Source organism: Callionymus lyra, chromosome 6 (genome assembly GCF_982586985.1).
Source record: "Callionymus lyra chromosome 6, fCalLyr1.hap1.1, whole genome shotgun sequence".
Classification (NCBI taxonomy): Eukaryota; Metazoa; Chordata; class Actinopteri; order Syngnathiformes; family Callionymidae; genus Callionymus; species Callionymus lyra.
The window spans coordinates 5,858,054-5,885,785 of NC_141823.1; the positions used below are offsets into that span (position 1 = coordinate 5,858,054).

Genomic DNA, 27,732 nt, shown 5'->3' on the forward strand with positions numbered 1-27,732 from the left:
TATTCCCTTATTTAATTTACAGTAAACTTTTTGTGTTTGGTTTTATTTGTACTATATTTTTGTTCATTCATATTTATCCTTTCATGGTATCGTTTTCCAAATTCACTTGATTTTAATTATTACATTTTGACTGTTTCATGAAATAATACTAGATAAATATTTGTGTAGCAGATACGGACAGAAAAGACCATAAATGTAATAATAATCAATTTAAAAAAATAGTTGAACGTTTCCCTAAACTAAGTTTTTTATCAACTTCAACACACGCCTGAACGAACTCTCAGGACGCCGTTAACAACTGTGACTTTGCAGTCATTTTCTGTATCTGACTCAACTAAAGGTTATTCCCGGCGGGATGCTTTCTCCCCGGGTTTCCTCTTTTGCTGCATAGTAACTCAGATCAATACGTTCTTTCACTGCTCTTCACAGGGTACATGTTGTTTCCTGCAGACAGAACACGCACACACACACACACACACACACACACACACACACACACACACACACACACACACACACACACACACACATACACACACACAGAGAGCATCACACAAAAGTACACAGCCTCATCTAGAAGTCAGACAAACACCCATGGTGCGTTCAAGGGCCCTCCATATCTACACCGCCCTGAGATACGTCTGTCTTAACATCAAATCCTGTTGGATCTGTTTGGAATTAAAGGATATTAAGATCCTCTAAAAATATCTACGGGCATTCTATAAGAAAACAAGTATTATGGGATGAACAAGGACAGAAAACCTTTGCGTCTGAAAATGACACTTTCAAGTTACTCTGACTTTGAAGAATTTTTGTTTGATGCGTGTATAATCTCAGAAAACAAATACATATTTATTTTATTGCAATTTTGACAAAGTAATATTGTCCCACATTTATTAAAAACAAATTTATGCCGTACTTTTACCTGTTTACTTGTCATACTTCTGAAATTCATTAGATCCAGATGGTAATTTGAAACTGAGAGTAAACAATGAGTTTTTCTGTATTATATTTACCTGAAAATAAAATTATGATACATGTGACATAATTTATTTTTAGTTTGTTTTGGGGTATTTTTTGTTCTACATGTTTTATATTTTAGGCTTTTACAATTTTAATTGACTAAATGGTTATTATTTATGTTTTTTCTACAGTTAATTATCATTGTTTTGTTTATTAATCATGCACTAAAATAATGTTTTTTTATTTTGGATTTAAATATTTTTTAATATTCCTCTTAAACTAAATTATATTCAAGCAGTTATTTATCTTCGTACTTTTGTTTGATATTTTCTTTGTAACCTTAAATATTGGTATTTTTGATATTTTTTGTGTTTTTCTATTTATTCACGTATTTAAAATTTTCTTTCAATTTCTTTTATTTATGATTTTTTGAGTGATTGGTGAAGTAATTTATCAGAGTAGAACTGATTTCAGTCTTATAGTTACTACGTTGGTATACAGACATACAATCTATCCATCTACGTATTTTTCCATCCATCCATCCATCCTTCCATCCATATTCTCCCGTGTATTACTTCAAAACCCAATCACAACGAGCACGGAGAATATTTCTCCGACACCATCTGTACTGTTCTTCTCACTGGTGCTTCTGGATCTCGTGGGTCCTTCACACAGGCTTCACGTCATTCCTGTGGGTCCTTCATGCACATTAAAGACACTTGATTATCTTTAAGTGGCCGTATGGTGATCATCCCACTTCTGGCGCCAATTTTTTTTTATCACGGAGGGAGTAGAATACCTGTGACGACCTTGACACACACCAAAATTTGACATATATGTGCGACACAGGACAATTCCAACTGCAGTTTAAAGGAAGAGTTTGCTTCTATGTTGAAACTGGGGCGCCACCTGCTGGTTAGCAAGTGTGACCTGGAAGGGACTTTATAATAGTGATGGGGGAAAAAAACGTTAACAGAAGAATCAGGAGCAAGTCGAACAATAGCCTGAAAATAAAAGCTAGACTACAGACTAGTGATGGGTTGACGAAGCTTCATGAAACAGTGTCATGTTGTTCAGAGGTCAGTAGGTGGCAACCATTAATTTAAAAATTATGTTTCATTAGAACAGTTGTTCAAAAAAAGTGGGAAAAAGAGATGCCATCTGGTGGACACTGAAAGTAATGACACAGTTTCATTAACCCGGCTTTACATTTCTACTGTAAAGCCGGGTTGAAAAGAGCTTTTAAAATGACTCTTGGTACTTTTGAAGTATACGTTATCCAGCTGGCATGATAGATGTGAAGATGTCAGGGATTTTCTCCCGGACAATCAAAATGAAAACAGAGACAACTGTTAGAATAACAACAGAGTCAGAATCCAGTTTTGCTTCTTACGGCTCGTCTCAAACTACTGAGGGTCTTCGAACCGTGCTTGCCTTTTTATTCGAAAGCTCAGAGCATGTCACACTATAAATACAAACAGTTTGTTCATTTGTTGCTGGACGCAGCCAGCAAAAAACAGTTGTCTGTATGAGTCAGTGAGCGCAGCATAACAGCCTGCACGGGGAGACCGACTTGCATATCCTGGTGAGGTCACGGTATCTTAATGCACGAACTGTCACTTCTCAAAAAACGAAACTCCTACTGGGCACATTCCTTCCAGCTCATTATGAGCCGCATCAAGCATGACTACATATTTATTGCGATAAGAATATAAAAGCAACATAAATTATTGAACAGAGGAAATGAGAATCAACAGAAAGTAATGTGTTGATGAGGCCTCATGAAGCAGCTGATGCTGTATCATGATACAGTTTGAAAGACCACTAGATGTCACCCTCAGTGAAAATTATGTTTCATTGAATTAGTAGATTAGAGTCAAAGATTATAAAGCAGAGAGTGACATCTAGTGGTCTTTTAAAAATGAAGACACTGTATCATTAAACAACCGATGCTGTATCATGAAGCCTCGTCAACTTATTATTGCTGTGGTGTTTTCCTTTCCTTTTAGTTACAAGCTCAGTAGATGGTGACTTCGGTTTGAAAATGGGATGTTTCAATAGAATAGCTGTTTAAAGCAATACAATATAAAGCAGGGAGTGCCATCTTGTGGTCTCTTAAAATAAAGACACTGTGACTTCAAGTGTACTTTTGATGACCGATGCAGTATCAAGAGGCCTCATTGACACATGACTACTCAACAGTTCCAAAAGGCCTTGAACTGACCTTCATTTCACCACCAATTAGCTTAAATCAGTGCTGCTAATGTTCCTGCACGGCACCTCCAGATGGTTATCAAAGCCGATCCAACAGGCATGGAAGGTATGCGACACAGTGAGACAATGTTTCTTAACCCGAGGGTTCTCGAAAGCAGCCCAAAATCCTCAAGAGTTTTTTTTTTTCTTCTGGAAACAATACAGTTTATCCACAAAAGCAGAGACACGCCGAGAGGAATGTTCTCTTTTCTCCCTTTTGGTCTGTGGCACCGTCCTACCATTGCCCCCGTGAGCAGCGCCAAGGAAAATAACTCGCAAACTTGATAAGTGAAGCAGACCTGATTCCTGCTCTCATGCCAGGAGGCAAACAGTCACCGAGCAGTTTCAAAAATCCCTCCCGAGCATGTTTACTAACCACTGATTTCTCCACACGTGTGTGAGTGAATGAGGTTCCTCAGAGAGCAACAGTGTTCGGACTGTGATCGCAGACACAGACGTTTCTTGCTCAGGAGCTTTGCATGCACCTCTTTTGTGCATTCACAGTCCGGAGGGGAGGGGGGGGGGGGAGTGTGTGTGAGTTAGGTGTGTGTGTGGATGTTTGTTCATAAACTGTTTTATAAGTTCAACGCGTCTCTCCTGGATAGAGATGTTTAGATGAACATTCTTTTTGTGTTTTCTCACAACAGCGTGTCGCTGTTTCCAATTAGATCGTTTGACATGTGCTCATAGTTTGTGCTGATTCAAAAGATGCGAGAAAAGTCTGCGCATTCTTTGATACGGATTCAATTCCTGCTCTGCGCTCAAACATGATGAAAGAATGCGAGGCGTTGTTGCTCTACAGCGCAAATGCCTTTGCAGATGGTAATGTTGATTCTGGAAGCCATGCATGCTTGTACAGGCCAGGAAACATCACTAGCACTAGGGCCATGTGGGACCTCTCCTTAAAAAAGGGAAAACTTTGAGATTTTTTTCACTGCCCTGTTAGCAACCAGGCAAATACAAGCCTGCAGTCCTCTGCAGAAGAGCAATGTTCAGCGTGGAGCGGGAGGCAGCACACCAGCAACACAACATGCTCACATAGGACGAATGCCAACACCACCAGTGGGTCTTCTGAGCCTGCTTTTTGACCGAAGGCACATTTTTCTTTTTTCACTTTCACACAAAGGCAGTACCTGGAGAAAGTGAATCCAGATGTCTTATTGACAGAGCAACATATGGTTTGAATCTTGGTGGACCTAAAGAGGACATTTAATGAGGAGCTGTGACATATTAGGAGTCAGTATGATCAGCTTGGCATGTTTGCTGTTAATCCATCTCGGGTCCGGACAGGCTCAGGTCGCGACACAGACGCAGGAGCAGAGTCGAAGACAGAACCCGGATGGCTCCACGAACCCATGGAGGCAGGTGATCCAGTGGGAGAACAATGGACGTGTGTTTAGTCTTCTAAACAGTGGAGCTGAGTATGTACCTGCTGGTGCCTCAACCCCAGAGAGGGGTCACCAAGTGGTGGTGGCAGATAGTCCCTCACAGCGCTCCCCACGTAGACCCCAGGGAGGAAACGTCCGGAGACAGGCACCGTCCAGAGGCTCGTCGGAGACCGTGAGGGGCCAAGCCAGGCATCCGTTTGGCTTCGGACAAGTACCAGATAACTGGAGGCAAACTTCAGGCACAGCAGGAAGTAGACAGTTCCAGGGATCCTCAACTGTTAACCGTAGGCCATCAACAGGTTCTTCCTCATCCTCTTTTTCTTCTTCATCATCATCATCTTACAATGTCCAGTCCTATCCACAGTACCCGCTCCCCCAACAGCCACCATTTCAGCCAGTTCCATATGATCCAACAGTTTTGGAAGGACCAGTGAGAAGTTATGAACCACCCTTTCTGCCTTTGCCTGGAGGATATGGTGCCGGTGGGTACGGTACAGGACCGGGACCAGGACCGGGACCGGGACAGGGACCAGGACCGGGACTGGGATACCCTGAAGGAGGATACACAGGTGGTTTGGCACCTGTGGTCCCAGGATATACCCCAGAGTTTACTGAAGACAGCTTTGGTTACTACCAACCTTACGGCTACGGCCCGGCACGTGCCGCGCAGCCTCCTTTCACCGACGGTCTGGATCGAAGGTACACCCACAGTCTTTACAACGGAGAAACAGGGCCTGCTGTTCCAGACCTTAACCCAGTTGCCCCGGGGGTTGTAGATAGGACAGCACAAGCTGGCCAACCCCCCATCAGAAGTCCTCAGTACGAACAATTCCCTCCGTTTGGACAACCGCAGCCGCTTCCTCCAAGGAGTCCTCCAAACTCAGAGAACCCAAACATCAACGCCCGGAGTGTCTACCAGACTAACCAAAGAGGTAAACTGATAAAAGTCATCAGTACATATAAATGAAACATTATTAGACAGAGGCCTGTGATAGCATCGATATCAACTCATCAGTATTTTAATCTCAGATGACATTAGTCTCCAAGTTATTTCCCAATAACTTTCCATGTCTTTGCTCTGTTTTAGAATGTAGAATTCAGAACGAGTCAGTGCAAATCAACCTCAAATGAGGTTTGACAGAGGGAAGGGGTCCCAAGAGGTTAATGTTTTCTCAAGTAGGCGGTTTGGCTTTGAGAAAACACACACACACACACACTCACATCACTGTGTGCTCATGTGGGAAGTTCTGTGCTGCGAGAAATATGACTGGCCAGTGTGGAGAACGGTGACGGTGACCTCATGTTTACAGGGTGGTGGGAGTGGGAGGGCTCCTCTCCTGAACAAGATAGTAAACAAGGGAGTGGATGCGTAACTTTTGCCGTTCCATAGCGAGTGACGGAAAGTTTGGAAAATCCCAGATGAATGTGCCGCCTCTTTTAATCTACGTAAGAGTAGTATAGACATTTACAAATTGATGAGTCACATTTTTTTTTCGTTTGGTCTTTAAGAACACATATGTGGCTCACATCTGCTTCAGTATAAGCTGTCCTGGTCTGGTAGTTTTGACTGCAATAACAGAACATATAGAACAGGTGATGTTCAAAGCTAATGTTGCTTCTGTCTGCATTTTTGTTCCTATAGCAACCCATGAAGTCAACAAAAAGAGACGGGAACACATGGCTGAAATGTGTTTCCCTGGGTGGCTGGTGTGCCCCTTTGAGTCAGTGAAGCTTCAAAGTCTAATCTGATTTTTCTTTTTTATTGTTCCCGAACCCCTGTGGGCCGTGGAGAACTTGATATAGTGTTAGCTTCTTCTGCTTTGACTGCAACCTGAGCACTTATTTTGATTTAATTGACTTCTAACTACATATTTTTAGATCTATTGAAAATGAAACAAACTAATTAAAATTAAGAAAAAAAATAGACTATTAGAGCCGAAAAATCAAATCAAACAAAGATCAAAGACCTTTGAGATAAACACCAGGAAAACATGGGTTGTAAAAAATAAATTGTATTTCTGATTATCCATAAGATAATTAAACATGTCCTAAAATGTTTTTACGATCTTCAAAACACCAGCATTGTGTGTTACTGAACTAGTGGCCAAAATAATGTCAACATAAAAAGACAACAGTTGCACTTTTTTGTTTAAAAAAAAAGTTATTTAGCTTAATCAACTTAAAATGTTTTTTTTGCAGAACCACAACTATTTTTCGAGTGAACTTAAAAAATAAAATAGCATGACTTGCCGAAAATTCCCATTCAATTTGGTGTCTAAAATAAATAACTGGACATCCTCCCTTCTCCAAATTATGCTTTTTTATCTAGCACTGATCATTTCTTAACCTCTTTTAAACACATGACGCCAAACCATTCAATAGCAGTAGGAGACAGAGGATAGACCCCACTTGTGATTCTTTCACAAAAAATTGCCCATTTATATTTCCGACATCCTGTCGTAGAAGCAATATCTCTTGATAGAACTAATCCTAAAAGTGCTTTATCCAATCTTTTATTATTTTGGTCAGTGATTCCTGTGTTGATGGGCAAAGACAACACAAGAGGGCATTACAATGTGACATTTAGGGAGCGGCTCCGACTCTTCTATGTTGTACTTTTTAATCACATCACAAGAAAACTGATGTCCTTGAAGAGAAAGCATTTAATAGATTCAAGTCTGTTTTGAAATTATTATTATAAAACGGCATCAAGACAAAACCAGAGACCTTGAAGTCTCAATCTTCGTTGTAGCGTCTTAAGATGTTGGACGACTTGCATTTGATCAGATCTATACTTGGCTGACCAAGTATAGATCAGACGCATATCAAAGAGCTTCAAATTATAATCAGTTTAACATCTGAGAAGGAGGTTTATTCAAAGTAGACTCCTGCATCTTTTTTTAAAAAACAAAAAAAGAATGAAAATTCCTTCCGTTAGATTGCACATTTGGCCTCCTTTGACGCTTCATCTCTACCAGAGAATGAATACAAGGACAGAGAACCAGGAGGTCCTTGAGGAGGTGAAAAGAAATGAGCAGTGGTAATTGTAAGATCCTGTTTACATGCTCTGCCCTACAAGTGTTCTCCTGATCTCCACCAGGGTCTCAGGAGACCAACGCTACACGTGACTCCTACATAGCAAGAGATTTTTTTTAACTAAGAATGAAAATGTAATGTCCAGGGAGGAAGATGTATTCTTATCATTTTCTAGAAGACACCAGGTCAATGATGTAGTGCTCTTATTCCATCCTTAAGGATAAAATAAAATGTCCAAGAACCGTGACTTTTGCAGTCAAAACTGGCATATATGTGCAAGAAACACCCCTCAACACCGGAGAACATCTGGTCAGGAGGAACCCACTCCCAGTATAGCACAGCCAGATGGTTGACTCTTTGCTCTGCAGGAAATGCGAGAGCATCTGGCTTCATCAACCAGCAATTAGCAAAGGTGCAAGTGGCAAGAGTCCTAAGGCGAGTTCCTCAATGCAACATCAACCTTGGGACCAGAACTACTGGAGTAAATACTTTCTACAGCCAGAGTTTGGATGTCCTGATCACCCCTAGAACTGAAATACACCTGCCTACACACCGTGAACAAATAAATCACAACTAATCTCCAATGGATTAGGAAACTAAAGTCAGACCTAAAGTTCAATTAATATGTTGATTTAAGAGTTTCTTAAAGTTGGACTCTTTTGTATCATCAGTGTGTTTGTACAAATCTCTCTACTCATTAAACTAGATTAGAAAATTATCTTAAGCCCCGCCCACTGAAAACTTTTCTGGAGATGAACAATTGTTGACCATAACCACGCCCACTCTGCTGCTCACACCAAGGTTTGTCACCGCACGTCTTCAATCCCGGAAGTCTCCACCTCCAAGGGACTTGTTGTATAAACAAAGCGGGTCGTGATTACAGCTGGCCTGGAGGAGGAGTGAAGCCATTATGACGTCATAATGGACTCTCGTAACCTCTTGTTCGCCCAGATTTCAGAGCAACTTTATAAAGTAATCAGTTGAAAACATGGTCATGATGAGGAACTTACTGCGTGTTGAAAACATGTGAGTGAGTCAGGAGAGTCGGGTTTTCACATTAGATAAAGTCAGACTTAAATATATAATACATTTTTTTAAATGATGCATAAAATGTTGTTTCGTCCAGGTTGCTAAAAAGATCTTCCCCTAGATTGGGGAGCTCAAGTATCTTCTTTCATCTTGTTAAAGTGACGAAAGGATGGAGCTAAAGGTCGACTTAATTTCCAAGTGAAGCCAGCTCAGAGGGCATCTTTAGAAGGAGCACCCAAGACTTCATGGAGTGACGATGTCGCATTGTTTGTCTTGAAAAAACATCTGTCTTACCTTAGTAAATGAGGGGTAGAGGAAAGTCTGGGCCTCTTCTAGCTGCTGCCCCTGCGACCTCAGTTAGTTAATGTTTACCAGACCTAATGATCTTAGCCGGATATTGTTTTGTTCATAGGACCACCATCTTTTTTTTTAAGTTGACCAATTGATATTAAGTTTGGGAATCTCTTCACAAGATACGCTGCATATAGATTTATGGCTCTCATTCACAGACCATTAGGCAAACGTTCTGAGCCATTTCGTTTTAACTCTCAGTATTTACAACTTCTCTGTTTTAGTCAGTCTGGCTCTGTTAGATAAACACAATGAAACATCCAGTCAGCTTTAAATTGATGTCTGATAATCACTTGTGCCCTTTTAAAAACAGCTGGGGGAGATAACGCTTGTTTTCGGTGGAGTCTTGCTCTGCTTCACGAGGTGTCACTCGGTTCACTTTCTTATCCGAAGTAGCAGTTCAAACCCCCCAGCGCCACAGACATCCTGCTCCGTCCACACTGAGATTTTTTTGTTCTTTTTTCCAGCGTTTTTACTTTTTGACCTGAGGTGCTCTGGTTGTTATAGTCAGAAGAAGTGAAAGTGTAGTTTCATTTGCGGTTGTGTCATTGTGTCACGAACCACCGGTTATGATGCTCTTGACCCCAATATCTTCAGAAGCAGCTTCATAAATAGCAGATCATAAAAAATTGAGGGTTAATATACGATCGGTGGAGCTGACGGGTGGACTTGAGAGTGGCTGGATCAAGTCTCTGGGCTGCTTCAGTTTTAGTTAGAATTATCAGGATTTTTATTTTTGGTAGCCATTAGAACGAGCCTGATTATGGTCAGATCATCTTTTTAAAAACCCTTTTAAGCTTGATATTAACAGTATTTTTCTTTTTCTTCTCTCAGGAAAGCCTGACCTTGTTCCGGATCCACACTATGTCCAGGCGTCAACCTACATTCAGAGAGCTCACATGTATTCTCTCCGATGTGCCGCTGAGGAAAAATGCTTATCAAGGTGAGAGAAATGTTCTTTTATATAATCTGATTGCTTATGAAATAAAATGAAGAAAAAAAATAATGCTTTGCTAAGGATATTAAAAAGCGTGATCCTGTCGTAACATTACAAAATTGATTATTTTATAAAATGTGTACACCTGTTTTGTTCTATTTAAGTAGTAAAATGTTGGTTAAAAAAGAGCTGCATGAAATAAATGACAGTTTATTGCAAAATGAAGTAGTTATACATTAGGATGATGGATTTATTTAAAAATAACGATGTCAATTGATGAAAAAAAGGATAAGTCGTTTCATTGATATAAGTCAAAGACAGAAAAGAAAAATAAATGAAAACAAATATTCCCTTAATCTGAAACATAAATGACAAAATCAAGAATAGAAATACAAAATGAAACCCGGGACTTATGTGAGCTCTCTTAAGGCGTCTGTATAAACCGGTTGCAGCTTCTGAACGTTCAAGGCAGGGAAGCTTATTTTCAGCCTCCATCATCAAATGCATGGTTTTATTTAAATACTATCCTCCTTTCCTTTTAAGATCTGTGACCCTATAGATATAGGTTCTGAAGTCATATGGGCTCAGACCAGTTCCAACATTAAATAAGAAAATCAGAAATATGAGCTAGAAAACAATATTGGAATAGAAAATTAAATGAATAAAAGAATGAGAAGCCAAAAGACGAAAAAAATCAAATAAATATATGTTAGTTACAGTTTGTTTTACCAATATTGTTTTCAGCCAATATTTATTTTCCAATGCCAATTTAAACTGTCAATATTCTAAGCCATAATTGTCAGTCATCAGTATCCCTGAATAAAAAAAACAAAACAGAAATAGTTGGTTCGTTCTGTCGCTAGCAACAGTTTTATCTGTAACTTTACGACTTACTCACGTTATTACTTTTTAAAAGTTGCTCTAAATCTGGGCGAACGAGAGGTTACGAGAGTCCATTATGACATACAATGGCTTCGCTCCTCCTACAGCCAGCTGTAATCACGCCTCGCTTTCTTTATACAACGAGTCCCTTGGAGGTGGAGACTTCCGGGGTTGATGATGCGCAGTGACAAACCTCCAGGCTTGACCAATCACAGCAGAGTGGGTGTGGCTATGGTCAACAAGATTTAATCTCCAGACCAACAAGTGTCTTCAGTGGGCGGAGCTTAACATCATTTTCTAATGTCAATACTTACAACGAAAACATGAACTACAATGCAAAGAGAGTTTTGTACAAACTCGTATCTTGTCGTATATATATCACTAAAGGAATACAGTGCAAAATATCCAACATTATGTGATATCTTTTCACGCTCCGGGCCACTTCTAGACGGCACAGAGATCACTTATGAGATCACAGAAGTTTCCTCTGGACTCTCGGCCTGTTCCCATCACGTAAGCCGGTCCCTCGCAGCCCTTTCATATCCTGCCTGGGCTTCGCAGCAATCACCGACAGATGAGCCGCTGTGACTCGCAATACAGTGGGACGTCAGCAACAAGACGGATGGCTCGGACCCGTTCAGGGACTTGATGTTGCTCCTCTTTCTTCGAACAGCGTCCACACTTCAAAACTGTTTTCACGTTTCCTTTTTAATCTACAAGTTCCTGCCTTCAAGCACTTCCTACTTCCTGGTAATAAAAAGCACATGGAGATTTCATGGCCGTTCTGTTTCTGTGTTGGCAGCACCGCGTACAGCGCCGAGACCACTGACTACGACGTCCGGGTTCTGCTGCGTTTCCCACAGAGGGTGAAGAACCGAGGGACCGCCGACTTCATGCCGAACAGGCCACATCATACCTGGGAGTGGCACAGCTGTCATCAGTGAGTTGTTAATGCAAACCAGACTAGAGAGTCATGGGAAACCATTTGACCGTCAGGATCAAGTTTTCTATATCAGCATCGGTTGTTATTTATTACTATATTAAAGATATTTAGAAATCATTCTCATAGAAAGACTTTTACATTTTGAAATTTCTTTTTTTTTTACTTTTTAATTAAAATTGTTTAGTCATAATGATTTAAAAATATATATTTTATTACACTTTTTGTTTTATTTTATTTTTTTCTCCCCATTATTTAAAAATCTGAATTAATTCAATTAATAAAATCCAATAAAATAACAACATTAAATTAAAGCTGTGCAGTTCCAGTAATTTAAATATGTTCCAGATCACAAAGAAATTTGAGAAAAAAGAGATTTTTTAATCTCTATTGCACAACTTTATTGTCTTTAATTTATTTTTATGATTCTTTTTCCATTTTTTTTAACTAACAAAATAATGATTAATTTGTATCAACACATTGTTTTACAAATGTTTTATTCTTTTATTTTTTCTCCCCATTACATTTTAAAATGAGAATTAGAACATTTTATTGACAGTGCTGTGAACACAGAAAGGAAAGTTTTATAGTGATGACTGTTCACAGTTAAAAGAATAAAATAAAATAAAATAAAATGTAGAGCTGAAAGTCATAAGCTCCTCTCTTCAATATGACTTTGAAAAACATTATATACAAACGAACTAGTCAAAAAAACAATGCGATCTTTAGTTCCTTTTTAAAATCATTTTAATATTATCATAATATTTCTCCCAAAGCTGGGAAGTCTCTGTAACTTAATTTTCAACGTCTGGTCCAGTAACAAGTAAACTAGAAATATAATTATTTTATTATTTTATATTATCTATTTATTCATTATGGCTGAAGTTGTAAATACGCCAACGAACGAAACCCAAACTGAAACCATAACTTGTGCCATTTCCATCTGCTCTCCTCACATCAGTCTGAGAGCGCCATCTAGTGAGCGCCAGCTGATGAAACTTCACAAACCCATGTCATTATTTTCCGAATCATACCTCTCGACATCACCTCTCCAAAAGTTTGAAAAAAAAAGGCAAGAACCGAACCTGACAAGTCCACTGATCGTGGTCCAAACATTCCTGCATCTCATTGAACATGTTCCTGGATAAATGAAGCAAAATTCCCAGCCGGATTTGAATAAAATGTCCCGACCTCTCAAACCTTGTTTGGGCACGTCTGCCTTAAATCGTTTAGCTTAAAAAAAAAGAACTGAGCGGTTGTTTGTGGAGAGAGTTTTTTCCTCTTTATTTCAAGAGAACTCGCATGAAACACGCTGTTGCATCAGTATCTTCATCGTATTACTGCTCTTATGAAACAGGATTTTGATAGCGGCGCAATATTTCAGTCTCTTCCATAACATTGATTTTCTGTTAAAAACATAAACAAATATATACACATAAATATAACTTTAACTCTAACACAGTCAAAGCTGGCGCAGACGACGTACTCGGGGAGATGAAGCAATACTATGACCGATTAAACCAGATTTACTAGAAAATAAAGTGTAACTATTGCATCATCGCCCCCCGTGGGTGGCGGGGGGGGATAATGAAGTGATTCTCTTTCTTTATTAAGGTAAGGTAAGGTAAAACTTTATTGATCCCTCAGGAGGTCTCCTTCGGGAAATTGTTTAGGAAACATCTTAACATTTCCAGGAGCTTTACTGTAGATTTCTGCCGCTCCGATCACAAACTCCACAGCTCAACTTTTAAAGTTCATGTCGCAAGAATGCGGTTTGTAGTTTCGGCACTTGATGTCGTCTGACATCACTCAGCGTTTACGCGGCGGTTCCCAGAAGGCAGAGAGCAAAGCAAACGTTTCTCTTGTGGTGTACAGAGAATGACAAATCGTGCACTTCCTTTTTTGTCAGGCATGATGGTATGGATATGGGTTACTGGGACTAGAGCTTCCTATGGAAGTCTTCAGGGACGTCTCTCAGCTTCATACTCAATATACGCCGCATAGATCCAGCAGAAACCGTGTATATGTCACAGTACAGATGGGAATGCAGTAGGATCTGGAATCCTACTAGTACCAAATCCTAGATCCTACTAGTACAGATTTAAATCCTACTCCTGTATTTGGACCTGAATATTGGAATTCCAATCTGTCCGAGGACAAATGGGAATTCTACCAGAACAATCTCCAATTCTAATAGGAGAAATTCGGATTACATCAAAATGTTTTTGAAAATAGACTGAATCATTTATACCTTTCAGTATAGGCAAGCCTACTTTCACCATTACTATTCTAGGGGAATTTCTTCATATTTTAGATATCTGATAACCCTTCTGTCAATACACATTTGCAATCTGTACTAGAAGGATTCCAGATCCTACTGGATTCCAATCTGTACTGTGACATATATATATATATATATATATATATATCAGAAGTATACCACTATACAAATGAGAACCTTTCTACCACTGCATCACAGGGAGCTATAGCCTATCCCAGCTGCTTGAGCAAGAGGCAGCCTAAACCAAGTCCCTGAAGATTTTATTTCCCCAATAAAATCCAAAGAAACGTCGACCAACTGTAGCCCTGAAATCTGAACTCTCTGGGAATCAATTCACCAATGCCAATGTATATCATACAGCAGTTCTTGGTCCAAATCCTTCGTAATAGTACAATGCGTCACAAAGCTTCGTTATCCCATCACTACTACTGGGGCTGTGTCTCAAATGTCATACTTGCGTACTTAAACTTAAGTATTTTTAGTGCATAAGTGCGTCTCAATTCTTAGTATGTGAAATGTAGTGCTGCATACACACTAAATGGTCACTAAAACGCCCACAAAACTGAGTATGGATCGATGGACACTTTCTACACTAAACGGCTCCTTCTTAGTGACGTTGACGTTGTAAAAGGAAGTTACTTGATAAAGCGCTTAAACAACAGAACAATACACAGTTAAAAGTACATACAAATAAAACAACTCCAAGACGACATAGTGACAAACATAGTAGCTCTAAGATAATTAAGAAAAACTAAATGTTGTAGCTTGTCCAGGTCTGTCACTAGTTGTAATAGTACTTTTGAATGGAGCATGGCACACAAGCAGAAACCTTTGAGACGATGATCCGAGTCACCACAGAAAAAAAGGCAATTTCCAACCATTTCATAAAAATCCAATTCCAACTTTCTAGGTTATGCTATTTACAAACAAGCTCACCAAACCACCTGAGTGGGGATTTCTAAAACGATTATATCCTCACGGCAGAGGAATGGGATTGCAAGGTGGATTAGTGTTTGCTTATTCCTCGCCTGTGCTTACATGGATTCCCCTCGGGCACTCTGGTTTCCTCCCACTCTTAAACCATCGGAAGGTGCGAATGGTGTTTGCGAGCCTGAGATGGTCCAGTGACTTTTTTCTGGTTGTCTCTGGCCACAGCATTAGAGAATAAGTGCTGGAGAATCCATGAATGAACAGATAAAGCTCCTCAACATTTGTTTTGGACAATCAGAGTTTTTCTAATAACAGGATGTGAAAGACTAGTTAACAAGATGCAATCTAGCAAGTAGACTAATTGAGCTGCAAGCGCTCTAGTGAAAAATAAACCCAATAGCTGTGGAAATTAAATAGAATTCTTAATCTGTTTTCAATTCAAAGTTTCTTGTTGGCTCTGGAACAAACCTTTGGTCTTTCTTTCATTGAGCATCATTTCCCAGCCTGGAGGGACATCTGCACGAGCCTTCAGACCTGGACGGTCAAGGATCGCGGCTACTATTTGTGCAGGTGCTTGGAAACATGTCCTCATATCCTGGCTTCCCCCCCTCACGGAGGGCAAACAATCCAAAAAAAAAAAGAAGCCCTGGTGTAATTCTCCGCTTCACATTCCGACTTAAGACCCCGCACAAGTAGAAAATCACTCTCAGGAGTGTGAGGAATGGTTTCAATGTTGAGTTTATTATGATTGCGAGCTATTCTTGTGAAATTCGCTCTGCGTCCTTCCAGCGCAACATTCTCCACGGCTGACATAGTCGAAGAGGAAACTGAGCAGACAGAGGACCCTTCCAGGCATTCCACAGTCCACTGCCTCCCACTCTCTTCCTATCCCGGGCTCCTCAGAAACGTACACAATAACACAGCAGATAAGATCTCAACACTGATTCTGGATTAGCGTCTACACCTATGATGACAATGAGCTAAATCCACACACATCCCGGGGCCACGAATAATCCCGGCAGTCCAGGTCGGAGAACATTTCTGCTCAGATAATTACCGGCGTCAACCCGAGACACATCTTAATTGGTCGTCTCTGCTCAGGAATGAGTGAGTCCATGAATGGTCGCTTGTACCCAACAGGGAGTTGAGCCCACGCGATCCTTCAGTCATGAGCAGCTCTTCCAGTAAAAACCCATGAATCATGCGATGTGAAGTCAGACAAACAGGCGATATTTTATGAAGTCTGTGTTTGTTCGCGCGAGCCAACTGTTGCCTCATTGTGTCAACACCACTCAGGGTCGCGTGAAATGTGAAAGTTGTTTACATTCCGAATAGAAATATGCAACTAAACAAAAGTCATCGGTGCTTAACGGCTATAATAGCTGCTCCCAGTCGAAAGTTCACTTCTTCGTCACGCAGCTCAGTAACATAGCAGTTCATTTCAGGGGCCACGCAGAAAAAAAATGTTTAATTTCTGTTGTTCAAGATATGAAAGGCTTTCATTTGATGAAAAAATCAGTTGAACATTTACTTGAAGAATAACCATGTAAAATCATGGTCAAATTACATTTTCATGCACATTTTTTGCCGGTTTTATCATCAACTCTTGACAGCACTCTTCGCCAATCTGCTCCGAAGACGTATTTTCTGGCCATTATTTCATACAAACCGATGGTGTGACTATTATATGAATAATCAGAATTACTATTTAGTTAACAACCTACTTTTCATGGTCTTAATCTCAAAGGTCTGACCTTGACTTGGTCTTGGATTCTCTCTGTCTTGCCTGGTCTCTGGACATAATGGTGGTCTTTAAAAGGATTAGTTTTCATTTATATTATAGCATTCATTCACAATATTTTTGTCACGAATCTTCATTACTTCACAACACAAGACGTGATTTAAATGCTGTTCATTGACTCTATAATGCATATTTTATGACAAGTTTTAAGATAAATGGACTAAATTAAGTAAATACACCACACCTTGATACCTCTTTATTAACATTGGCCAAACACGTTGTTAATTTGTTTTAAACCATCACAATTTTGGTCAAATTGCAGAAACACAGGCGCATTATTGTGCACTTGCTTGCGTAGTAATGGCTATGATGCATTCAATATCAAGGCCCAAATAGTTAAATGAATGAATAAAAAGAAATGCTGCTTAAAAGCATAAACAAAAAGTGTTTTTGGTGTCAGTCTCGGCCTTGGTCTCATTCTGGAAAAAGTCTTGAGAATCACCACTCTTGGTTTGTCCCAAATCGCAGTGCCTTGGCTTATAGTAAACATTAAGATGGTGCACTTTTTTCGACATCTACTACTGTCTAAATTTGTCACTACTGCTACTATTATCTCCCGCTTCCGGTGAGCCTTTGATCGGCTGCTTGAACGTAAGCTCCTGCAATAATTGCCAAAAACAGTCGTTTTAACGACTATTTGTCTGGATATTATGCTCATATCACTAAAGATATGTCTCAAGCATCTCGTATCTATGATCGTGATGCTCTTTTCAACATCAGAGAGTCGATGGAGGATTATAACCGCGACCGTTACCAACGTCCGGTGAATATGTTTCCGGCTCCGCTTCTCATCGACTCGGACTCTGTGGAATATCGTTTGATCTCTCGGGTACCGGGCGATTTCCACAAGCGATCGAGTCGGTCTGGAGTACAGGTCAGGATGAGACGCACAGTCGCGATCGCTCGGAACAACTCTGACGTCATCGGACGTCATCGATGTTTGATCGACATTCCTCTCGCGGCAGAGTATGACGACACATCAGTGCTGCCGTCTGTCCAGACCTCAACAAAAGGTGGTAAGATTTTTTCATTTCCTCTCTTTAATTCGGCTTTTACTACCGAGTTGAACTTCAGTGACAGCTGGTACCCACGTGACCGCTGTTCGCTTCAAAAGATCCCGCTCTGCGCGCCTGTCAGTGACGAGGCGTCGTCAGTGACGTCATCGGTGCTGAATGTGGGACTTCTTAATGTTCGCTCCATTACTAATAAATCCTTTATTCTTAATGATCTTTTCACAAGAGTTAATTTGTATTTATTATGTCTTTCTGAGACTTGGCAGAGAGAGGAAGAGTTTATTCATCTGAACGAACTCTGTCCAGTAGGGAACGCTGTCCTGGGGAAGCCTCGCCTCTCTGGTCGTGGAGGAGGTCTTGCTACTGTTTTTAGGGAGAGTTGTTCTTGCAAAGTGATTCAGACACAGGAATTCACTTCTTTTGAATCTCAGATGATCTTGGTTGGTTCTACTAGACCTTTCTATTGTGTGTCAATCTACCGTCCGCCTGGTCCTGCGGCGGTGTTCTTGAAAGACTTTAGTGACTTCTTATCTTCCATTATTCAAATGGAATCTGTCCTTATTCTTGGAGACTTTAATCTTCATGTTGATGACGTCACATCTTGTTCTGCTAAAGAACTTTTAACTTTAACAGAAGCCTTTAATTTTGAGAAACATGTTTCTGAACCCACTCATCAAAAAGGCCACATTTTAGACTTAGTTTTTACTCTTGGCCTGGACATTTCTAATGTATCTGTACATGATGTCCATCTGAGTAATCATTCTCTTGTATTGTTTAACCTGGACTTCATCCCCGAACCTAAGCCTTTGAAAGTTAGGTCTCAGAGGCGTGTCATCTCAGCCGATACTGCAGACAGTTTTTCTGCTATGTTTGACCGTCTTTCCTGTGATGACTGTCCAGATGTGGACAGTTTGATTCACTGTTACACTGATCATTGTGTTGAAATACTGGATCAAGTGGCACCTGTTAAATCGAACTTGAAAATTCAGAAAAAACGGTGCCCTTGGACAAATGAAGATCTCCTGAGTCTGAAGAGACTTTGTCGAAAGACTGAGCGTCTCTGGAAGTCCACTAAACTTGAGGTGCATAGACTTCACCTCAGGGATCTGATGACTTCTTACAATGAGATGGTAGAAACTGCTAGATCTGATTACATCAGAAAACTGGTAGCAGCAAATAGGAAAAACCCCAAAGTTTTGTTTGACACGATTAATTCTCTCGTGTCTCCTGCTCCTCAAATCACGCCTGTCTTCTGTGAAGCTGACAGCAATGCATTGTTGAGATTTTTCATTGACAAAATTAAATTGATCAAAGAGAAAATCTCTCCCCCTTTGTTTGGAACCCCTACTGTCTCTGAGCCCCTCTCCTCCTCTTGGTCCTCCTTCACTGCTGTATCTTTGGGTGATATTTCGGCACTAGTGAACAAGATGAAACCCTCCTCTTGCTCAGATGACGTCCTTCCGTGTAGGCTTTTTATCAAAGTATTTGATGTAATTGGCCCCTGGGTTACCAATATGGTGAACCTCTCCCTTTCCACAGGGGTTTTTCCCAATGCATTTAAACATGCCATTGTGGAGCCTCTGCTCAAAGAAACAGGCTTAGACCCAAATGACCTCAGTAATTTAATGCCTATTTCTAAGCTCCCTTTCTTGTCCAAGATCTTGGAGAAGGTGGTGTCTGAGCAGCTGTCTTTGTTCCTGGATCAGAGCGACATCCATGAGAAGTTTCAGTCTGGCTTCCGTAAACATCACTCTACGGAGACAGCTTTATTGAAAGTGTCCAGTGACATCATGATGTCGGCTGACTCTGGTAAATTCACTGTTCTGGTTCTCTTGGATCTGTCCTCAGCCTTTGACACAGTTGATCACCAGATCCTGCTGAGAAGACTGAGGAATGAAGTGGGACTATCTGGGTCTGTGTTAGAATGGTTCTCATCTTACCTTTCTGGGCGCAGTTTTAGTGTATCTGCCAATCAAATGAGGTCTGAATCGGCAGATCTGTTGTGTGGAGTCACTCAAGGTTCTGTTCTGGGTCCTTTATTGTTTTTGCTGTACTTGATTCCCCTCGGTAAAATCATTCAGAGATTTCCAGATGTTTCGTATCACATTTTAGAAATCAAACAATGGCTGAGTGAAAACACTTTACAGCTAAATGTGGACAAAACTGAAACACTGGTGATTGCTCCTGATGATAAGATTCCAGGGTTGAGTCAGTACTTGGGTGACTAAGGTCAGTCTGTCAAACTGAGCCTGAGAAACCTGGGTGTTGTATTTGATAAAGACATGTCTCTTATTCGACATTGCAGAAATGATGAAAGATGATCTGGAGCTTGTAATCCATGCGTTTGTTTCTTCTCGTCTGGACTATTGCAACAGTTTGTTTTCATGTCTTAACAAGAAGGATCTGTCTCGTCTGCAGTTGATTCAGAACTCTGCAGCGAGAATTCTGACCCGCTCAAGTAGAAGAACTCACATCTCTCCGGTCCTTAAAACTCTTCACTGGCTTCCAGTTTCTTTCAGGATCAACTTTAAAATTCTGGTTCTTACTTTCAGAGCTATTCATGGTCAGACCTTCCATCACTGATCTGATCCAGCCTTACACCCCAGCTCGGGCTCTGAGGTCTGTGGATCAAAATCTACTTATGGTTCCACGCACACGGCTCAGGACCAGAGGAGAGAAATCTTTTCAGGCTGTTGCTCCTAAGCTTTGGAACGATCTTACTCTCTCTTTGCGTTCGATGGAGTCTACTGACTCCTTTAAGAAACATCTTAAGACGTTTCTATTTGTTCAGGCTTTTCCTTGAATTTCTCGAACTCCTGTGTTGTTCTCAGTATTATCTTGATCTTTAAAGTATGTACTTTTTTGAGTATTGTTTTGATTGTTTAAGCGCTTTGTGACCCTGGTCTCGAAAAGCGCTATATAAATAAATATTACTTACTTACTTACTTACTTACTTACTTACTTACTACGAATACTTTTCAACGTAGATCGCAACGGGAAGTAGGAACATCATCATCGACTCTTGACAGAACTTTTCGCCGATCAAAACTGTTATTTTTCATTTTGTTATTATTGTTGTTGTGTTGTTTTGTAGTAAAATGAGTGCTTTCTCGAGACATTTACGCCGTCGTCAGTGACGTAGCTTCAGTTTAGCGTCATCTACGTCACTAAGATGACAGGTGTTAAGGGTGGAAAGTGTCCATCGATTCAAACATAATTTTCTGGTCATTTGAGTGCACCAATCGAGTGCTTATTGCGTATTACATTTTTGCACACTGCTCCCCCATTTTCGACTGAAGTGTTCTTTACTTTACAACCTAAAAAATAATTTGAATACATTTCACGTTTAAAAAGCAGCTGTACGATGCAGGGAATTAATTGGTATAAACAAAAAAAAATCCGTCAAGACAAGAAACATTTTAGAGCGCTCTGCTTAAATAACACATAATGAACCAATTAATATTTTTGTTGTTGGTCGGGGGGGTGCGGGAAACTTCCTGCAAAACAACCGCAGGCCTTAATAAACTCTCTTGACAACAGCACAACAATAAAAGCAGATATTATCCTGTCGACTCGCGGAACTCATTCCGGAAGATTCACGGCCGACATTTCATGTCCAGCAATTATATTCACAGCAGGCTTGTTAGACCTGAGTGGCACCGCGGGTCACGCTGACATTTCACCACAATATATGAGTTAATATCATAAATGATTTATAAAGGGCCGGCTTGTTGACATAGTCGCCCACTGTGAGGCTGATTGAAAATTCTGAACCGGTCCAGGCAAGATCAACGGACTCCATGCAAGTCAAGATCTAAAATGTATTTATTTTTCTGAAGCCAAATTGTGAGGCGACATCGCGAATGAATGAATGATTTCCTCCCGCAGACACTATCACAGCATGGACGAGTTCAGCCATTACGACCTGCTGGAGGTCAGCAGCGGTCGGAAAGTGGCGGAAGGACACAAGGCCAGTTTCTGCCTGGAGGATACCACCTGTGACTTCGGACACCTGAAACGATACGCCTGCACATCCAACACTCAGGTGATGCCACATCTTTAACCTTTAATCTTTAATTTCACTATTGTTTGGGTCAAGAAAAGAGGCCCCGGGACTGATCTAGGACACTAAACAGTTTGTCGTTAACCTCAGATTTCTGAGAAGAGATAAAATCTAGGCCTCATTATTACATCATGATTGTACCCTTCTCTACTTTACTTGATTCTACTCGGTTTGTGTTGCCTTTCCGACAGCACGTTACGTCCCAAAACATGTTCTGTGGTCCGTGGACGAAGTCAGAACATTTTTTGTGTCTGGTGGTCCATGAACGCATCAAGCAGCAATTGGACGAGCAATCCTTAATGAAAGTTTAAAGAAAGAAAGAGGTCCATTGTTGTTGCTCGTCCTTGTGTCACATACAAAATTAAGGGAGTGGTGTTTTTTTACTGTGAGAAGTATTAGTGCTGATGGAAAAACAAGGGAGTATCGTCGAGTAGGTATTTAAAAACACCATTGTATTTAATACTCTAAAAGTAAGTAAGTAAGTAAATTATTTTCCACACAGCACGTTCACCCTCAATGAAAATAATGCCAGGTTTAATTGAATTAGTAATTCAGAGTTAAAGATTCCAAAGCAGAGAGTGACATCTAGTGGTCTTTTAAAATGAAGACACTGTATCATGAAACAACTGATGATGTATCATGAAGCCTCATCAACACATAACTGGTGCAATCTTTAGATGATCTTCTTCTGGCTTTATCTTAAATCATCCATTGAAGTCCACATCTTACTTGATAACAATTTGGATTATCAGGTCAGATGTATATTATGTTAATGAGGTACTGTACATTTCAATACAAAAAAAAAAATTGACATTTTTTATTAGAAAAAAACAATAGTGGGGTTTGGTTGGATGGATGGACGGAAGGTTGGGTAGATGGATGGATGGATGGATGGTATGATAGAAAGTCTATGGATCACACTTTCTTGAACCAGGATTGGGTCTTTTTTGGGTGATTTCCGATATAGACATTACTTTTCGACGCTTCGGTTATTGTTGCCTGAGATGCTATCAACTAAAATAAGTATCTGTTAATGGAAGTTTGAAGCTATCAGTTATTATATATATATATTACTCACTTAAACCTCTTAACTATCTTGAACTTAAAGAGCTGAACCTCACGGTGAAGGATTCATCGTTTACCCTGTTTAAAACTTAATTGATGATTTTATCTGCATGTTTATTTCAAGTCCACAAAGGTTTACTCTTATTTGAAACTGAAAAAAGTCACGACTAAAGCATGTCAGCAAGTAGAAGTGAAACTTTGTTGGAGAGTGTGTGTGGTCTGCAAGGTTTTTTAACCATTGCTATGTTTGTTTTGTCCAGTCTATGGGTTGTTAATGCTGTCAGTATCGATCAGACCAGCCGCCGACTTCTAGCTTCATATCCCATCGTGACGGACAATAGTAGGACGATCAGTATTCATCGCTTCGTCTTGTGTTGTTCAGGGTCTGAGCCCCGGTTGCTACGATACGTACAACGCCGATATCGACTGTCAGTGGATCGATATCACGGACATCAAGCCTGGAAACTACATATTAAAGGTAAGACTTCTCTTCAGGAACATCCTTCTCGAGAAAGCATCGCTGAAGATTTAGAGGTTCTCATCGTATAGTGAAGGTTCAACTCATGAGGCTTCTTAATATTTTACTCAGTCAAGGCTGGACACACATATGTGAAAACACTCACGTACATGGAAACTTTTTCTTTAAGACCGAGTTGACTCACATGCTGTAAAAACCAATAATCATATATGATGCATCGACTCCTCAGATCCAGGTCAATCCCAAATTCTTGGTGATGGAATCAGACTTCACCAACAATGTTGTCCGCTGCAACATTCACTACACGGGCCGGTTCGTCCGAACAACCAACTGCAAGCTTTCACAGTGAGTACAACACTCTCAGGAGAAAAACATGTTTGTTTTCATTTCTGTTCATTATTTGGTTGGTTTAGTTAAAAAATTGGAAACTGAACGTTTTAATTTAACCATTACAAAAGATTATAGGGTGTCTGTGGATGGATGGATGGATGGATGGATGGATGGATGGATGGATGGATGGATGGATGGATGGATGGATGGATGGATGGATGGATGGATGGATGGATGGATGGATGGATGGATGGATGGATGGATGGATGGATGGATGGATGGATGGATGGATGGATGGATGGATGGAAGGTAGGCTGGACAGACAGATGGACGGACAGATGGACATACAGAGGGTTGGATGGATGGATGGATGGATGGATGGATGGATGGATGGATGGATGGATGGATGGATGGATGGATGGATGGATGGATGGATGGATGGATGGATGGATGGATGGATGGATGGATGGAAGGTAGGCTGGACAGACAGATGGACATACAGAGGGATGGATGGATGGATGGATGGATGGATGGATGGATGGATGGATGGATGGATGGATGGATGGATGGATGGATGGATGGATGGATGGATGGATGGATGGATGGATGGATGGATGGATGGATGGATGGATGGATGGATGGATGGATGGATGGATGGATGGATGGATGGATGGATGGATGGATGGATGGATAGATGGATAGATGCACTGATGGATGGATAGATGGAGGAAATTATGGATGTATGCATTGATGGATGGAATGATAGATGGATGGATGGATGGATGGATTGATGGATGGATTGATAAATAGAAGGATGGATGGATGTACGGATAGAAGGACGCAAGGATGGACAAAATAGTTGTGTTTTTCTAGCATCAAGAAAGATTAAGCATTTAATTATTAATTGAATAATTGAATTAAATAATTTGTACATGGAAAACTTGCATTTGTAATTATTAAATGTTTGAATTATTTTCTTTGATTATTATAAGGTGAAATGTATGTTTTAATTGTTTTATTACATTAATTGAATATTGAATGTTTGAAATGTTTTTTATAGAATTCTTTAATTTAATTATTGGTATATTTGTATGGTTATTTCTTGAAAAATTGAATATTAAATTGAATATTAAAATTTGAGGCAAGTCCATCCACATTGATCTCAACATCTTTTATACTGTAATATTTTAATAAATATGCTTTACTTCATCATCCGATGCTCTGTAAGAAACACTTTCACGTTTGCTTTTCTTCTGCTCAGCATTCTAACCGGCGTGTTCTTGTTTCCAGGTCCTGATCAGAGCTTTTGAACTACGAGGCGTTGATTGCTATTCCATTAAACTGTGAATGGAATCCATTTGTTTCGGTGAAGATGCTGTTCTTTTTTTTTTTTTTTTTAATCTCCGTTGTTCAAAGTGCTGTTTCGCTAGAAAATATCCCTGGTTGCTGATGACGCTTCTGTAAAACACCTTCCATGTCGTGCTTGTTGATGTAACGACCCTTCATATCTTCTTAATGGTCGTGTCACGTTACGAGACTTCACATCGGGCCGCGGCAGTTTGAACAAACGTAATTGGCTTAAAAAAGAGGTGATTACATTAAGAAAAAACACACACAAGCCGCAGATTATAGGAAAATGCAGCTGCCAGAATGTGCAGCTGAACTACACACACAAAAAAAGAATTAATGAACTTATGGAGGTGATTTACCAGAGACAGGAACAGAGCGTGTCAAAGGAAGTTTAATTTTCAAGTCTTAAATATTTCAGAGCTTCACGCTGGCATCTCTCTTGGGAAATACTGTCAAAACTTTCTTTTTTTTACAACACTTTTAAATTAGCTTTTTTATTTCTCTCTACAAATGAGCATAAAGTCAAACCCTGGGTTTACGATCGAATCTCTCCGGTTCACTTTTGTGACAGACTCTTACCGAGTGGAACCTTCAATGTCAGCCCTGGCTCCCGAGGAAGTGACTCCCAGAAAGAATCGACGATTACTGTGTGAATGAAGAAGTGCAGTGGGTGCTCGGAATTCAAAGTTATTTCATGCAAGATTTCTTTTTAACTTTAAAACTTCAAATTTCATTGAAAAAAAAAATCACCAATAGAGTGCTTACCTCAGCCAAGGAGCTTCTTTCATTACCTTCTTTTCGCATTCAACTGATAAAAAACTTGTGATGTCACAGCACGATCTGGATCTTATAATCCATGTGTTTGTATCTTCTCGTTTAGACTATTGTAACAGTTTGTTTTGGTGTCTAAACAAGAAGGATGTGTCTCGCCTGCAGTTCATACAAAACTGCTGAGAGAATTCTGAGCCGCTCTAGTAGAAGAACTCACATTTCTCTGATCCTTAAATCTCTTCACTGGCTGCCAGTTTCTTCCAGGATCAACTTTAAAATTCTGGTTCTTACTTTCAGATCTATTCATGGTCAGACCTTCCATCAGTGATCTGATCCAGCCTTACACCCCAGCTCGGGCTCTGAGGTCTGTGGATCAGAATCTACTGATGGTTCCTGAACACGCTTCCGGACCGGAGGAGAGAAATCCTTCCAGACTGTTGCTCCTAAGCTTTGGAATGATCTCCCTCTGCGTTTGATCACAGATCTACTTGTTTTAATGGTTAAAGCGCTTTGTGACCCTGGTCTAGAAAAGCACTTTACAAATATTACTTACTTATTACCTTACCCTGGAGCTCCCTCTCTAACATAGACCCACTGACTTTTATGTTTTTTAAACTCATCTTAAAACACACATTTTTAAAGTGGCTTATTCACTGTTTTTGGTTTAAAATGTTGAATACCAACAGTTATTTCAAATTTTAACTTTTGTATTTGAAATATGAGTTTATCTAGTTTATCACTAGTTGCTTTCACACCGATTTAAAAAACATTTTTATTTTTCTTCAGAGTTTTTCTTTGGCTAGCACCACCGTGAGATCGTCGTACCGATAATGACCACCACTAACTTCAAACACCATTAGATTAGACTGTAGTGAACACATCGTGGCATAAATACCCAGTTGGTACTGTAAGTTTTGAACAGAATAACAAAATGACACTGATTCTTCGGTAATCCGATGGCCATCAGATGATACCCACGATAAATAACGGAAGAAGGCGATTAGCTTTGTATCGTAGGTGTCATTTGTGCGATCACTTTTGTAGAAAGAAAAAGGAACTGTTGCACGAGATAAACCACATAAAATACGTCATTATCATGAGTACAATGCTTTCCTTTGAATGTAGCCATGAGCGCGTCAATGCAACTTGTCGTCTAAGATTCAACAGACAGCTGATGCTACAGTGTGTTAGAAACTGTATCCAAACCACGATGTAACCGGCGTATAAGGGGTGCTACACAAACAGTATTTGGGGGGTGGGGGGGTTTTACTGTTTACACTGTGTTTTTTGGGGGGTTAATCTTCAACAACTAACACTGTCGGATGAGGATCATCTACACCTTTTTGGAAAATGTACATACGAGTATGCATGACTAGTGACGGCGACTTCATTTGATTTGTGTGTCTGTAATCGTACTGTAACATGAGAACCTACTGGTTTCTTCTGAGTAGAAGATCGTATCTGAAGACACTCCATGTTGTACTGCAGAGGACCAACAGCTGTTTCTACCTACCTCTCCAACTGAGTGAGCTGTTGCTTCCATCCCATAAGTCGTGCCGTCGCATACGCAGCCTCTGTTTATAGCCGGCGCGGTCGAGGACGCTCTCGTCGTCATCTCATCGAGGAGCGTTCATGTGATCGTGCTGTTTTTAACCCACAGGTCGATTTATTTCCTATTTTGTTTCTCAAGTATTTTCTCTAATGTGACACACTGTTGTGAAATGATTTTCTCCCGATTATGTCTCAAAGAAAATGTGTGAGATGCAGCGGAAGCCGAGAGAATGTGGCGCAGGGACACGTCTACCATATGGTTTGTGTGTCATAAGAACAAACTCCTGTCAAAATTCAACAATAAACACATGTACACAACA

At 40.2% G+C, this 27,732-nt stretch overlaps 1 protein-coding gene across 2 annotated transcripts; it reads left to right on the forward strand.

The window, feature by feature from the left end:
* The first annotated feature begins 4,014 nt into the window (after positions 1-4,014).
* On the forward strand, positions 4,015-27,732 carry loxl1 (lysyl oxidase-like 1). Of its 2 annotated transcripts, XM_087793321.1 has the most exons (7): positions 4,015-5,536; positions 9,855-9,963; positions 11,642-11,779; positions 21,693-21,849; positions 23,315-23,410; positions 23,640-23,755; positions 25,031-27,732. In XM_087793321.1, exons 1-7 carry the CDS (start codon positions 4,429-4,431, stop codon positions 25,035-25,037), a joined length of 1,731 nt encoding a protein of 576 aa, XP_087649447.1. In that variant the 5' UTR covers positions 4,015-4,428; the 3' UTR covers positions 25,038-27,732. The 2 variants fall into 2 exon arrangements, with proteins under 2 accessions (XP_087649447.1, XP_087649448.1); XM_087793322.1 differs by lacking the exon at positions 25,031-27,732 and having other exon boundaries at positions 23,640-23,759.

Bases quoted from the DNA above. Each gene is read 5' to 3' on its own strand.
- loxl1 (XM_087793321.1), top strand. From the start codon at position 4,429: ATGAGGAGCTGTGACATATTAGGAGTCAGTATGATCAGCTTGGCATGT. The intron at 9,964-11,641 runs GTGAGAGAAATG...CTGTGTTGGCAG, and splicing joins GAGGAAAAATGCTTATCAAG to CACCGCGTACAGCGCCGAGA. The intron at 11,780-21,692 runs GTGAGTTGTTAA...TTCCTCCCGCAG, and splicing joins GAGTGGCACAGCTGTCATCA to ACACTATCACAGCATGGACG.